Here is a 15812-nt window from a genome sequence, read left to right on the forward strand (position 1 = left end):
TTCAGAGGAGTTTACCCGGGTTTAGTGCACCTCAGGGCGGATTCAGAGAGGAGAGAGCCCCCCGGAGAACCGGAGCTCCACCACCGACCTTCCACTGGAGTTTACCCGGGTTTACTGCACCTCAGGGCGGATTCAGAGAGGAGAGTGCCCCCCGGAGCTCCACCACCGACCTGCCACTGGGAGTTTACCCGGGTTTACTGCACCTCAGGGCGGGCTCAGAGAGGGGGAGAGAGCCGCAAACACCGGAGCTCCACCACCGACCCCTCACTGGGAGTTTACCCGCCTCTGCAGCTCTACAGGGCGGGCTCAGCTGCCGTGAGCCCCCGCTGAACCATGGAGGAGCAGGACCTCCCCGCGGAGCTGCAGGGTGAGTGAGGGGGGGCATGGGGGGAGACAGAGGGGATGTGCAGGGGCGGAGCAGGCACAGGCCGGCACACAGCCCCAGGGCAGCTGTGGCTTCAGAGGGAGACAACTCCATATAAAGTCACAGGAGGAGAAGTTGTACAAGTATTTGCAGGAGTTTCACATTCTCCTGAGGATGGAGAGTATAATCCTAGTATTGGCAGTTGCAGTAGCAGTATTTAGAGTATGTGTAGTAGTATTTTCAGTATTCGCAGTAGTACTTGTAATAGTTTCTTTCTAAATCTAAACAGAAATGAGCCTCAAACTGAAAAACAAATCAAAGAAAAACACTCATAACCTCAGTAGTAGTATTTGCAGTATAGTTGCAGTACAGTTGCAGTACAGTTGCAGTACAGTTGCAGTACAGTTGCAGTACAGTTGCAGTAGTACTAGCAGTACATCACAGTATTTGTAGTATCCATATTTGTGTGTCCTGGGGCTGTTACCTGAGCACTTCCTTATCGGAGCAGAGCGGGGGCGGGACATTCCTCTGAGCTCAGTCACTCAAGGAAACACAAATACTCTCCATACTTATACTCATACTACAGATACTCATACTACAGATACTCATACTACAGATACTTCTACTTTTACTACTGATACTTTTCAAAGAGAGTGAAGTGGAAACAGTGTCTCGTGTGACTGTAGTGTCTCTGCTCAGATCTGTGGGAGAAGTTTCTGTCTCTGTTGTCGTTGATTTGTGTCGTGTCCTCGTCGTCTATTGTACATGTTTTGTCCTGTGTTTGTGTCGTGTCCTCGTCGTCTATTGTACATGTTTTGGCCGGTTCCCTCCTGCAGACAGACAGGCCTGTGAGCTGATAAACAAACCAAACCAAACGATTAAGGAGAAGTCTCTGTTTCACACCTGCCCCCTGAAAAAAGTGACAAAAATCCATCAAAAAAGTGACAAAAATCCAGCAAAAAAGTGACAAAAATCCAGCAAAAAAGTGACAAAAATCCATCAAAAAAGTGACAAAAATCCATCAAAAAAGTGACAAAAATCCAGCAAAAAAGTGACAAAAATCCATCAAAAAAGTGACAAAAATCCAGCAAAAAAGTGACAAAAATCCATCAAAAAAGTGACAAAAATCCAGCAAAAAAGTGACAAAAATCCATCAAAAAAGTGACAAAAATCCAGCAAAAAAGTGACAAAAATCCAGCAAAAAAATTACAAAAATCCATCAAAAAATTACAAAAATCCAGCAGAAAAGTGACAAAAATCCAGCAAAAAAGTGACAAAAATCCATCAAAAAAGTGACAAAAATCCATCAGAAAAAAGACAAAAATCCAGCAAAAAAGTGACAAAAATCCAGCAAAAAAATTACAAAAATCCATCAAAAAATTACAAAAATCCAGCAGAAAAAGTGACAAAAATCCAGCAAAAAAGTGACAAAAATCCATCAAAAAAGTGACAAAAATCCATCAAAAAAGTGACAAAAATCCAGCAAAAAAGTGACAAAAATCCATCAAAAAAGTGACAAAAATCCATCAAAAAAGTGACAAAAATCCAGCAGAAAAAGTGACAAAAATCCATCAAAAAAGTGACAAAAATCCAGCAAAAAAGTGACAAAAATCCAGCAAAAAAGTGACAAAAATCCATCAAAAAAGTGACAAAAATCCAGCAGAAAAAAGACAAAAATCCATCAATAAAAAGACAAAAATCCAGCAGAAAAAGTGACAAAAATCCAAAAATTTGCTGCCCTCACACCTGCCCCCTGCTGGCCAGTCCTCACACCTGCCCCCTGCTGGTCAGCCCTCACACCTGCCCCCTGCTGGTCTGCCCTCACACCTGCCCCCTGCTGGCCAGCCCTCACACCTGCCCCCTGCTGGTCAGCCCTCACACCTGCCCCCTGCTGGCCTCACACCTGCCCCCTGCTGGCCAGCCCTCACACCTGCCCCCTGCTGGTCAGCCCTCACACCTGCCCCCTGCTGGTCAGTCCTCACACCTGCCCCCTGCTGGTCAGTCCTCACACCTGGTAAAGTGAGCGGCGCGGCCTGATGACATCATCACACGGCGCAGTTTGTTTCTGAGCCGTGGCCGTGAAATAAGACGGGAAAATAATCCCAGTGGCCTGAGATAAAAATAAAAAAAAATCAACAAAAAATTGAAAAGTATTTTAAAATATTTGAAAAAAAAAAAAAGTGCAAAAAAAAAAATGAAAAAATGAAAAAAAAATAATAGTAATTAAATATTAAAATAACACGTTTCTTTTCCGATTCTGCTAATTGAATAATGGTTTAGTGTAATAATGTAAATCATGATGGAGTTTGGATTAATTGCACAGCCCTGACGTCATAAAGGCGTGAAAGTGAAGAATAAAGTTCAAAGATCATGATTTAAACTGTAACTGTAACTGTTACTTTAATTGTAACTGTGACTCTGACCCAGACTCCGGATCAGACTCCGGGTCTGAGCTGGAGTTTGTGGCGTCTCTGATATAAATAACTCCATGTGAAGTTTCTCACGGCTCCACAGAAACCAAACCCTCTCAGATCCTCAGACACGTTCAGAAGCTTCACCAGGTCAGTGTGAAGCTCCTGCTGGAGTTCGTGACATCGTTATGATGAAGGAAAATGTTTTATGTTGTTGTGACGCATTAGCAGTAGTAGATTTTCTCAGAGGGATTTAGGTAGGGCGGCTCGATTATTGAAAAAATAATAATCACGATTATTTTTGTCATAATTGAAATCACGATTATTCAAACGATTATTTGTTGCCTTTAAAAAAAATCCATCAAAAAAGTGACAAAAATCCTTCAAAAAAAAGACAAAAATCCAGCAAAAAAAGACAAAAATCCAGCAAAAAAAGACAAAAATCCATCAAAAAAGTGACAAAAATCCATCAAAAAAGTGACAAAAATCCATCAAAAAAGTGACAAAAAACCATCAAAAAAGTGACAAAAATCCATCAAAAAAGTGACAAAAATCCATCAAAAAAGTGACAAAAATCCATCAAAAAAGTGACAAAAATCCATCAAAAAAGTGACAAAAATCCATCAAAAAAGTGACAAAAATCCATTAAAAAAGTGACAAAAATCCATCAAAAAAGTGACAAAAATCCATCAAAAAAGTGACAAAAATCCATCAAAAAAGTGACAAAAATCCATTAAAAAAAAGACAAAAATCCATCAAAAAAGTGACAAAAATCCATCAAAAAAGTGACAAAAATCCATCAAAAAAGTGACAAAAATCCATCAAAAAAGTGACAAAAATCCATCAAAAAAGTGACAAAAATCCATCAAAAAAGTGACAAAAATCCATCAAAAAAAGACAAAAATCCATCAAAAAAGTGACAAAAATCCATCAAAAAAAAGACAAAAATCCAAAATTTTGAAAAAAAAATGTGGAAAAAAATATATATATATTGAAAAAAAAAAATAATCGATTTTTTGCGATTATGCTAATTTTGTAATCGTTTACTGTTGTAATCGAAATCGTAATCGAATTTCGATTAATTGCACAGCCCTAGATTTAGGATCTGGTTTAGTTTTACAGAGAGAACCAGATGTTCACGTACACTTGTTTCTCTCTGACATGAAACCAGAATGAACTTAGATATTTTTTTAGGTCAGTTAGAATTTTAAAATTATTTCTATTTGTCAAATTCCAGGAGAAGAGAGGAGAGAGAGAGAATTTTCTGTGTTACTTTTTACAAAACTTAGCTTTCCATCCTGTTATTCTGTCACTCCCTCATTAAAAACATGGCTGAAGTGTTGCCTTGGCACATTCACGTATTTCTGAGTAATCTGTAAAAACTCTGATGGCGGCCATTTTAGGGATAGGTTTGCCTGAGTCCTCCTAGGAACGCCCCCACCTCCTGGAGACGCCTCCGAGCTTTGGTCACCAGCCGAGTAACCAACCACTGCTCCTCAGCAGAACCCCCTCCCCACTGATGCCACAGACAGCGTGTGGAGGGGGCGTGTCTAAAGGCTCAGAGGTTCTTAAAGAGACAGAGGCCTATTTTGTTACTTTTTTGTCATTTTTGTGTCATTTTTTTGTCATTTTTTTGGTCATTTTTTTGTCATTTTTTTGCAATTTTTTGTCACTTTTTTGTCACTTTTTGTCATTTTTTGTCATTTTTTGTCATTTTTTTGTCATTTTTTTCCACTTTTTTCCCACTTTTTTTCCACTTTTTTGTCATTTTTTGACATTTTTTTTCATTTTTTCTCATTTTTTTGTCGTTTTTTTGTCATTTTTTTGTCACATTTTTGTCACATTTTTGTCACATTTTTGTCATTTTTTTGTCACTTTTTTTCATTTTTTTTGTCATTTTTTTTGTCATTTTTTTGCCATTCACTACAGCCATTTTGAGAGAGACATTTTATACAAGGCAGTTATTCTAATTTACTGCATTTACAGACCAACAGAAGGTTTGTCATCATTGTAGGGTGATATAGACTGGTGCTATGGGCCTGACAAAAGCAGAACACCCCCTCTTTAAAGCAGAACACCCCCTCTTTAAAGCAGAACACCCCCTCTTTAAAGCAGAACACCCCCTCTTTAAAGCAGAACACCCCCTCTTTAAAGCAGAACACGCCCTCTTTAAAGCAGAACACCCCCTCTTTAAAGCAGAACACCCCCTCTTTAAAGCAGAACACGCCCTCTTTAAAGCAGAACACGCCCTCTTTAAAGCAGAACACCCCCTCTTTAAAGCAGAACACCCCCTCTTTAAAGCAGAACACGCCCTCTTTAAAGCAGAACACCCCCTCTTTAAAGCAGAACACCCCCTCTTTAAAGCAGAACACCCCCTCTTTAAAGCAGAACACCCCCTCTTTAAAGCAGAACACCCCCTCTTTAAAGCAGAACACGCCCTCTTTAAAGCAGAACACGCCCTCTTTAAAGCAGAACACGCCCTCTTTAAAGCAGAACACGCCCTCTTTAAAGCAGAACACGCCCTCTTTAAAGCAGAACACCCCCTCTTTAAAGCAGAACACGCCCTCTTTAAAGCAGAATACACACTGGGGCATACGGGGGGGGCAGCGTCATGCTGTGGGGGAGGAAGGTGAAGTTAAAGCTCGGGGCAGATGTTTCTTCAAAAGGTCAATGACTCCATGTCCTGTTTTCCAGAGAGCGTGCACGAGGCCGTGGGCCGCGGGGTCAAAGTGGAGCTGAAGGTCAGAGTTCAGCTGGAGGTCAAGGACAAAGTGGAGAACAGGATCCTGGTGAGTGACAGTAACTACGGCGACGCCGACGGGCGACGCCCACATGTATCTGAGCCACTCGTGTCGCTGTTGGATCTGGAGACTCCGCCTCCAAGGGTCACATGACTCAGCGCTGATTACAAGTTACTTTAATGGTTACATTCCTCATTGTGTTTCCTTATTGTTGAATCGTCTGATACAAACCAAACCCTTTTCTACGGGTCAGCTTTACCCAAATCTAAAGAGCTCTGGACTGCAGGAGTTTAATCATCACTCTTTGATTTGTCGCTCTTTTGTTGCTTTGTCATCCTTGTTTGTGTCGCTATTTGGATGATTGAAGTTTTTAGATTTGGGTAAAGCAGAGCTGGAGAAGAAGAGGTTAAAGCAAATCCATTTTACAGATGTTTTTACAGATGTTTACAGATGTTTTTACAGATGTTTTCCTGCCCTAAAGTACAGGAGCCTCTTTAATAATCCTGTGGTTCTTCAGGTGTTGGCGTCTCATCGGCTCCTCCTGCTGTCGGCCCGAGTCCCTGTGAAGGTCAGAAGCTCCTCCCCCTCTCTCCCCCCCCCCCCCCCCTCTCTCCCCTCTCTCTCTTGTGCAGCTGTTTAAATTCCAGATCATTTTTTTCTCTCCTGAACAGACGACTCTCTGTTCCCTGTATCGTCTGATCTCACATCATCAAACAGCAGCTCAGAGCCGTTTAGGGAACACTTTTTATTGTGTTTAGTCCTGGTTTAGGTAAAGCAGGTTTAGTCCTGGATTAGTCCTGGTTTAGTCCTGGTTTAGTCCTGGTTTAGTCCTGGTTTAGTCCTGGTTTAGTCCTGGTTTAGTCCTGGTTTAGTCCTGGTTTAGACCTGGTTTAGTCCTGGTTTGTGTGACCCGGTCCTGAAGTTCGACGCTTGTTTTGATGGAGCTCCATGTGGGGGCGGAGTTTCGTGTGGGGGCGGAGCTTCATCTGAGGGCGGAGCTTCTCTCTCTGTTTCCCACAGCCTGCGCCCCGGTGCATTCTGGGTAAAGCAGATCAAATATCCCTGAGATGTTTCTGCTGCAGAGGGAAAGTTCAGGCCCTGAGATTTTTATTCTGCTTCAAACAATATATTTTGACTCAAGCTCTCAAAGAAAAGTTATTTTAAACAGTAGTGTCTATAAAACAGAACCATGGGCAGAAATAAACAGAAACACAAAGAAGGAAAATATAAAATAAGTAGTTTAGGATTAGCTAAACCCTCAAGAAACGACCGCATTAGCCAGCGATTAGCACGATGCTAATTTACATGGGAAAAGCCATAGGGATGCTAGTGGGATTAGCGTTGAATATTTTCTTACTAATTCCGAATTGAAATCTTGCTAAAATGACTAAATGTATTATCTAGTTCCAGCTAAGACATATATATATACATATATATTTATACTCACAAATAAAAGTACAGGCTGAAACACGGAGGAGTTTGACTTTTGGAGCAAAACTGAACTACGGAGGCACCAAGAGGACAAAACACACGAAACTCAAAACGGAAATAACACTTCCCACAAGGGGGCAGTGAAGTCCTGATGTCAGTGAAGTCCTGATGTCAGTGAAGTCCCGCCTCCTGTCAGTGAAGTCCCGCCTCCTGTCAGTGAAGTCCTGGCTCCTCCTCCTGTCAGTGAAGTCCCGCCTCCTGTCAGTGAAGTCCCGCCTCCTCCTCCTGTCAGTGAAGTCCCGCCTCCTGTCAGTGAAGTCCCGCCTCCTGTCAGTGAAGTCCCGCCTCCTGTCAGTGAAGTCCCGCCTCCTGTCAGTGAAGTCCTGGCTCCTCCTCCTGTCAGTGAAGTCCCGCCTCTTGTCAGTGAAGTCCCGCCTCCTGTCAGTGAAGTCCCGCCTCCTGTCAGTGAAGTCCTGGCTCCTCCTCCTGTCAGTGAAGTCCCGCCTCCTGTCAGTGAAGTCCTGGCTCCTCCTCCTGTCAGTGAAGTCCCGCCTCCTGTCAGTGAAGTCCTGGCTCCTCCTCCTGTCAGTGAAGTCCCGGCTCCTCCTCCTGTCAGTGAAGTCCCGCCTCCTGTCAGTGAAGTCCTGGCTCCTCCTCCTGTCAGTGAAGTCCTGGCTCCTCCTCCTGTCAGTGAAGTCCCGCCTCCTGTCAGTGAAGTCCCGCCTCCTGTCAGTGAAGTCCTGGCTCCTCCTCCTGTCAGTGAAGTCCCGGCTCCTGTCAGTGAAGTCCCGGCTCCTCCTCCTGTCAGTGAAGTCCCGCCTCCTGTCAGTGAAGTCCCGCCTCCTGTCAGTGAAGTCCCGCCTCCTGTCAGTGAAGTCCCGGCTCCTCCTCCTGTCAGTGAAGTCCTGGCTCCTCCTCCTGTCAGTGAAGTCCCGCCTCCTGTCAGTGAAGTCCCGCCTCCTGTCAGTGAAGTCCCGGCTCCTGTCAGTGAAGTCCCGCCTCCTGTCAGTGAAGTCCCGCCTCCTGTCAGTGAAGTCCCGGCTCCTCCTCCTGTCAGTGAAGTCCCGCCTCCTGTCAGTGAAGTCCCGCCTCCTGTCAGTGAAGTCCCGCCTCCTGTCAGTGAAGTCCCGGCTCCTCTCAGTGAAGTCCCGCCTCCTGTCAGTGAAGTCCTGGCTCCTCCTCCTGTCAGTGAAGTCCCGCCTCCTGTCAGTGAAGTCCCGCCTCCTGTCAGTGAAGTCCCGCCTCCTCTCAGTGAAGTCCCGCCTCCTGTCAGTGAAGTCCCGGCTCCTCCTCCTGTCAGTGAAGTCCCGCCTCCTGTCAGTGAAGTCCCGCCTCCTGTCAGTGAAGTCCCGGCTCCTCCTCCTGTCAGTGAAGTCCCGCCTCCTGTCAGTGAAGTCCCGCCTCCTGTCAGTGAAGTCCCGCCTCCTGTCAGTGAAGTCCCGGCTCCTCTCAGTGAAGTCCCGCCTCCTGTCAGTGAAGTCCCGGCTCCTCCTCCTGTCAGTGAAGTCCTGGCTCCTCCTCCTGTCAGTGAAGTCCCGCCTCCTGTCAGTGAAGTCCCGCCTCCTGTCAGTGAAGTCCCGCCTCCTGTCAGTGAAGTCCCGCCTCCTGTCAGTGAAGTCCTGGCTCCTCCTCCTGTCAGTGAAGTCCTGGCTCCTCCTCCTGTCAGTGAAGTCCCGCCTCCTGTCAGTGAAGTCCCGCCTCCTGTCAGTGAAGTCCCGCCTCCTGTCAGTGAAGTCCCGGCTCCTGTCAGTGAAGTCCCGCCTCCTGTCAGTGAAGTCCCGCCTCCTGTCAGTGAAGTCCCGCCTCCGCCTCCTGTCAGTGAAGTCCCGCCTCCTCCTCCTGTCAGTGAAGTCCCGCCTCCTGTCAGTGAAGTCCTGGCTCCTGTCAGTGAAGTCCTGGCTCCTCCTCCTGTCAGTGATGTCCCGCCTCCTGTCAGTGAAGTCCTGGCTCCTCCTCCTGTCAGTGAAGTCCTGGCTCCTCCTCCTGTCAGTGAAGTCCCGCCTCCTGTCTGTGAAGTCCCGCCTCCTGTCAGTGAAGTCCCGCCTCCTGTCAGTGAAGTCCCGCCTCCTGTCAGTGAAGTCCTGGCTCCTCCTCCTGTCAGTGAAGTCCTGGCTCCTCCTCCTGTCAGTGAAGTCCCGCCTCCTGTCAGTGAAGTCCTGGCTCCTCCTCCTCCTGTCAGTGAAGTCCTGGCTCCTCCTCCTGTCAGTGAAGTCCCGCCTCCTGTCAGTGAAGTCCCGGCTCCTCCTCCTGTCAGTGAAGTCCTGCCTCCTGTCAGTGAAGTCCCGCCTCCTGTCAGTGAAGTCCTGGCTCCTCCTCCTCCTGTCAGTGAAGTCCTGGCTCCTCCTCCTGTCAGTGAAGTCCCGCCTCCTGTCAGTGAAGTCCTGGCTCCTCCTCCTGTCAGTGAAGTCCCGCCTCCTGTCAGTGAAGTCCCGCCTCCTCCTCCTGTCAGTGAAGTCCCGCCTCCTGTCAGTGAAGTCCTGGCTCCTCCTCCTGTCAGTGAAGTCCCTCCTCCTGTCAGTGAAGTCCTGGCTCCTCCTTCTGTCAGTGAAGTCCCGCCTCCTGTCAGTGAAGTCCCGCCTCCTCCTGTCAGTGAAGTCCCGCCTCCTGTCAGTGAAGTCCCGCCTCCTGTCAGTGAAGTCCCGCCTCCTGTCAGTGAAGTCCCGCCTCCTGTCAGTGAAGTCCCGCCTCCTGTCAGTGAAGTCATGGCTCCTCCTCCTGTCAGTGAAGTCCCGCCTCCTGTCAGTGAAGTCCCGGCTCCTCCTCCTGTCAGTGAAGTCCCGCCTCCTGTCAGTGAAGTCATGGCTCCTCCTCCTGTCAGTGAAGTCCCGCCTCCTCTCAGTGAAGTCCCGGCTCCTCCTCCTGTCAGTGAAGTCCCGCCTCCTGTCAGTGAAGTCATGGCTCCTCCTCCTGTCAGTGAAGTCCCGCCTCCTGTCAGTGAAGTCCTGGCTCCTCCTCCTGTCAGTGAAGTCCTGGCTCCTCCTCCTGTCAGTGAAGTCCTGGCTCCTCCTCCTGTCAGTGAAGTCCAGGCTCCTCCTCCTGTCAGTGAAGTCCCGCCTCCTGTCAGTGAAGTCCTGGCTCCTCCTCCTGTCAGTGAAGTCCTGGCTCCTCCTCCTGTCAGTGAAGTCCCGCCTCCTGTCAGTGAAGTCCCGCCTCCTGTCAGTGAAGTCCCGCCTCCTGTCAGTGAAGTCCCGCCTCCTGTCAGTGAAGTCCCGCCTCCTGTCAGTGAAGTCCTGGCTCCTCCTCCTGTCAGTGAAGTCCCGCCTCCTGTCAGTGAAGTCCCGCCTCCTGTCAGTGAAGTCCAGCCTCCTCCTCCTGTCAGTGAAGTCCCGGCTCCTCCTCCTGTCAGTGAAGTCCCGCCTCCTCCTCCTGTCAGTGAAGTCCCGGCTCCTCCTCCTGTCAGTGAAGTCCTGGCTCCTCCTCCTGTCAGTGAAGTCCTGACTCCTCCTCCTGTCAGTGAAGTCCTGGCTCCTCCTCCTGTCAGTGAAGTCCCGCCTCCTGTCAGTGAAGTCCCGGCTCCTGTCTGTGAAGTCCCGCCTCCTGTCAGTGAAGTCCCGCCTCCTCTCAGTGAAGTCCCGCCTCCTGTCAGTGAAGTCCCGCCTCCTGTCAGTGAAGTCCCGCCTCCTGTCCGTGAAGTCCCGCCTCCTGTCAGTGAAGTCCCGCCTCCTGTCAGTGAAGTCCCGCCTCCTGTCAGTGAAGTCCCGCCTCCTGTCAGTGAAGTCCCGCCTCCTGTCAGTGAAGTCCCGCCTCCTGTCAGTGAAGTCCCGCCTCCTGTCAGTGAAGTCCCGCCTCCTGTCAGTGAAGTCCCGCCTCCTGTCAGTGAAGTCCCGCCTCCTGTCAGTGAAGTCCCGCCTCCTGTCAGTGAAGTCCCGCCTCCTGTCAGTGAAGTCCCGGCTCCTCCTCCTGTCAGTGAAGTCCCGCCTCCTGTCAGTGAAGTCCCGCCTCCTGTCAGTGAAGTCCCGCCTCCTGTCAGTGAAGTCCCGCCTCCTGTCAGTGAAGTCCCGCCTCCTGTCAGTGAAGTCCCGCCTCCTGTCAGTGAAGTCCCGCCTCCTGTCAGTGAAGTCCCGCCTCCTGTCAGTGAAGTCCCGCCTCCTGTCAGTGAAGTCCCGGCTCCTCCTCCTGTCAGTGAAGTCCCGGCTCCTCCTCCTGTCAGTGAAGTCCCGCCTCCTGTCAGTGAAGTCCCGCCTCCTGTCAGTGAAGTCCCGGCTCCTCCTCCTGTCAGTGAAGTCCCGGCTCCTCCTCCTGTCAGTGAAGTCCCGCCTCCTGTCAGTGAAGTCCCGGCTCCTCCTCCTGTCAGTGAAGTCCCGGCTCCTCCTCCTGTCAGTGAAGTCCCGGCTCCTCCTCCTGTCAGTGAAGTCCCGGCTCCTCCTCCTGTCAGTGAAGTCCCGGCTCCTGTCAGTGAAGTCCCGCCTCCTGTCAGTGAAGTCCCGGCTCCTCCTCCTGTCAGTGAAGTCCCGGCTCCTCCTCCTGTCAGTGAAGTCCCGCCTCCTGTCAGTGAAGTCCCGCCTCCTGTCAGTGAAGTCCCGGCTCCTCCTCCTGTCAGTGAAGTCCTGGCTCCTCCTCCTGTCAGTGAAGTCCCGCCTCCTGTCAGTGAAGTCCCGGCTCCTCCTCCTGTCAGTGAAGTCCCGGCTCCTCCTCCTGTCAGTGAAGTCCCGGCTCCTCCTCCTGTCAGTGAAGTCCTGACTCCTGTCAGTGAAGTCCTGGCTCCTCCTCCTGTCAGTGAAGTCCCGCCTCCTGTCAGTGAAGTCCCGGCTCCTGTCAGTGAAGTCCCGCCTCCTGTCAGTGAAGTCCCGCCTCCTGTCAGTGAAGTCCCGCCTCCTGTCAGTGAAGTCCCGCCTCCTGTCAGTGAAGTCCCGGCTCCTCCTCCTGTCAGTGAAGTCCTGGCTCCTCCTCCTCTCAGTGAAGTCCCGCCTCCTGTCAGTGAAGTCCCGCCTCCTGTCAGTGAAGTCCTGGCTCCTCCTCCTGTCAGTGAAGTCCCGCCTCCTGTCAGTGAAGTCCCGCCTCATGTCAGTGAAGTCCTGGCTCCTCCTCCTCTCAGTGAAGTCCTGGCTCCTGTCAGTGAAGTCCCGCCTCCTCTCAGTGAAGTCCCGCCTCCTGTCAGTGAAGTCCCGCCTCCTCTCAGTGAAGTCCCGCCTCCTGTCAGTGAAGTCCCGCCTCCTCTCAGTGAAGTCCCGGCTCCTCCTCCTGTCAGTGAAGTCCAGGCTCCTCCTCCTGTCAGTGAAGTCCCGCCTCCTGTCAGTGAAGTCCTGGCTCCTCCTCCTCTCAGTGAAGTCCTGGCTCCTGTCAGTGAAGTCCCGCCTCCTGTCAGTGAAGTCCCGCCTCCTGTCAGTGAAGTCCTGGCTCCTCCTCCTGTCAGTGAAGTCCTGGCTCCTGTCAGTGAAGTCCCGCCTCCTGTCAGTGAAGTCCCGCCTCCTGTCAGTGAAGTCCCGCCTCCTGTCAGTGAAGTCCCGCCTCATGTCAGTGAAGTCCCGCCTCCTCCTCCTCTCAGTGAAGTCCTGGCTCCTCTCAGTGAAGTCCCGCCTCCTCTCAGTGAAGTCCCGCCTCCTGTCAGTGAAGTCCCGCCTCCTGTCAGTGAAGTCCTTGCTCCTCCTCCTCTCAGTGAAGTCCCGGCTCCTCCTCCTGTCAGTGAAGTCCAGGCTCCTCCTCCTGTCAGTGAAGTCCCGCCTCCTGTCAGTGAAGTCCCGCCTCCTGTCAGTGAAGTCCCGCCTCCTGTCAGTGAAGTCCCGCCTCCTGCTGCAGCCTCAGGGTCTCGTGTCTGAACTCGCCCTGGACTTCAGCACAAACACTTTCCGTCTGAGCGGCTCGTTCAGACACGTCTGTCGCGTTTCGGAGACGATGGACTTCACTCCTGCTCGACACTGACAGAGGAATGTTAAGTAAGGACTAAACAACGAGGAGCCGGTCACTGAAGGCTGGTCTCAGAGCGAGTCTTTCTCCGCAGCTATTACGAGGATCTCAGTCAGGCTCAACGACACAACATCAGCACAGAATCACAACACAACAGGACTAACCCGGAAACACTTTTATGTGAAAAAATGAAAAATAAATGACAAAAAATGACAAAAAAATGACAAAAAATGACAAAAAAATACAAAAAAATGAAAATAAAATGGAAAAAAATGGAAAAAAAATACAAAAAAATGAAAAAAAATGAAGAAAAAAAAATGACAAAAAACAAACAAAAAATTACAAAAAATGTCAAAAAATGACAAAAAATGAAAAAAAAAATGGAAAAAAATGAAAAAAAAAAGAACAAAAAAAAGACAAAAAACACTTTTCCCTGGAAGGAAACACCGATATGCGGCACTCGTGGGCAGGAGTTATTTACCTTTTACAAGGTTTAACCTGAAGCTAAAGCTAGCTAGCTCAACCAGCTCAACTGTTTATGGAAACAGCTGCGGTGGAGTCGCTCACACCTGGGCCCCCCCAACTCAAACTAACATGTTTGACTTTACTAATCCAGACAAAGATGCTTCAATGCAGGATCATTTTATGTACGCCTGAAAATGATGAATAGCCTTAACCGTTTCCAATAGAAATGTAAAGCTCATATGTTATTAACAGTAGCTAACCTAGCTGCTCACTCTCCTCTACAAACATTTAGCAAACACTAAATCCATCTCATACGTTCCTGTCAGTCACTAATTACGCCTTTATCTGATTCAGCTGTGTCAGGCGTTGCTATGGCGACGCCACAGCGGAGTGACATCCCAGTAATTTAACTACCGGACTAAAATAATGCACCAGCCAATCAGGATCCAGTATCACCCAGACCCTGGTGTAAAGGAGACCGTTGAGTCTGTAGTAAAAGAAAACAGTGACTGATGTTTGTAAGTGGCTCCCGTGAGTTTTCAGCCTCTCCTTCCTCTGGTTTGTGGAGCTAAAAGTAAACTTTACTTCAGGACGCTGGGGTTATTCGGTTACGATTTCGATTACAACAGTAAACGATGACAAAATTAGCATAATCGCAAAAAATCGCTTATAATTTTTTATTGTTTTATTTTTTTTTATTTTTGCAATATTTTTTTGTTTTACTTTTTTTTTTTCACATTTTTTGCTGGATTTTTGTCACTTTTTTGCTGGATTTTTGTCACTTTTTTGATGGATTTTTGTCACTTTTTTGATGGATTTTTGTCACTTTTTTGATGGATTTTTGTCACTTTTTTGATGGATTTTTGTCACTTTTTTGATGGATTTTTGTCACTTTTTTGATGGATTTTTGTCACTTTTTTGATGGATTTTTGTCTTTTTTTTGATGGATTTTTGTCTTTTTTTTAAAGGATTTTTGTCACTTTTTTGATGGATTTTTGTCACTTTTTTGATGGATTTTTGTCACTTTTTTGATGGATTTTTGTCTTTTTTTTGATGGATTTTTGTCTTTTTTTTAATGGATTTTTGTCTTTTTTTGATGGATTTTTGTCACTTTTTTGATGGATTTTTGTCATTTTTTTGATGGATTTTTGTCATTTTTTTGATGGATTTTTGTCACTTTTTTGATGGATTTTTGTCATTTTTTTGATGGATTTTTGTCTTTTTTTTTGATGGATTTTTGTCTTTTTTTTTATGGATTTTTGTCTTTTTTTTATGGATTTTTGTCACTTTTTTGATGGATTTTTGTCATTTTTTTGATGGATTTTTGTCATTTTTTTGATGGATTTTTGTCATTTTTTTGGTGGATTTTTGTCATTTTTTTGATGGATTTTTGTCACTTTTTTGATGGATTTTTGTCACTTTTTTATGGATTTTTGTCATTTTTTTTGATGGATTTTTCTCACTTTTTTGATGGATTTTTCTCACTTTTTTGATGGATTTTTCTCACTTTTTTGATGGATTTTTGTCACTTTTTTGATGGATTTTTGTCTTTTTTTGATGGATTTTTGTCACTTTTTTGGTGGATTTTTTTAAAGGCAACAAATAATCGTTTGAATAATCGTGATTTCAATTATGACAAAAATAATCGTGATTATTATTTTCTCAATAATTGAGCCGCCCTAGCTGAAGGTTTTGGTCTGAAAACAAACGTTGCTCTGGAGGAATTGTGCTCTACAAATAAACGTGCCTTGATAACAGCGATGTCACGTATTATTATTCTTGTGCTGCAGGTGGAGCAGTCGTTCAGTCTGTTGGATCTGCAGGGCGTGAGCAGCAACAGCCCGTCTCAGGTACAGAACACTTCCCCTGACGGAGCTTTACCATCGACCTGTCTCTGTAACGCCCCCTCCTGCCTCTCTGTCTCTGTGTCGCCCCCTCCTGCCTCTCCCTGTCTCTGCACGGATCTGACTCTCTGGCGCCCCCCGCAGTTGGCCCTGGAGCACGAGCGTGGCGTCTGGCCGCTGCGCTCGCCGGAAGTAGATGACGTCATCGCTCGGATCGGCCTGTGTCTGCGGCGGATCTGCCCCGGAGCTCCGCCCACGTGAGCCAAAAAATGACAAAAACAAAAAATGACAAAAAAATGACAAAAAAATGACAAAAAATGACAAAAAAAAATGACAAAAATATGACAAAAAAAAGGACAAAAAAATGACAAAAAATGACAAAAAATGACAAAAAATGACAAAAAATGACAAAAAAATGACAAAGAAATGACAAAAAATGACCAAAAAATGACAAAAAATGACAAAAAAATGACAAAAAAAATGACAAAAAAAATGACAAAAAAATGACAAAAAAATGACAAAAAACTGACAAAAAATGACAAAAAATGACAAAAAAATGACAAAAAACTGACAAAAAATGACAAAAAAATGACAAAAAAATGACAAAAAACTGACAAAAAATGACAAAAAAATGACAAAAAAATGACAAAAAAATGACAAAAAAATGACAAAAAATGACAAAAAAATGACAAAAAAAATGACAAAAAAAATG

The 15812-nt window shown here is 46.9% G+C and overlaps 1 protein-coding gene across 1 annotated transcript in view; it reads left to right on the forward strand.

Moving 5' to 3' along the window:
* Positions 1-333: 333 nt before the first annotated feature.
* The window catches only part of LOC306973774 (F-actin-uncapping protein LRRC16A-like), a gene marked incomplete at both ends in the record, with an annotated part of 33428 nt that continues 17949 nt past the window's right edge, over positions 334-15812 (forward strand). The window contains 5 exons of the mRNA XM_079570767.1: positions 334-367; positions 5470-5564; positions 6034-6084; positions 15047-15106; positions 15245-15357. Coding sequence (XP_079426893.1) covers positions 334-367; positions 5470-5564; positions 6034-6084; positions 15047-15106; positions 15245-15357 — 353 coding nt within the window. The remainder of the gene's footprint in view (positions 368-5469; positions 5565-6033; positions 6085-15046; positions 15107-15244; positions 15358-15812) is intronic.

This window comes from Gobius niger (assembly GCF_951799975.1).
Source record: "Gobius niger genome assembly, chromosome: 14".
NCBI classification, from domain to species: domain Eukaryota; kingdom Metazoa; phylum Chordata; class Actinopteri; order Gobiiformes; family Gobiidae; genus Gobius; species Gobius niger.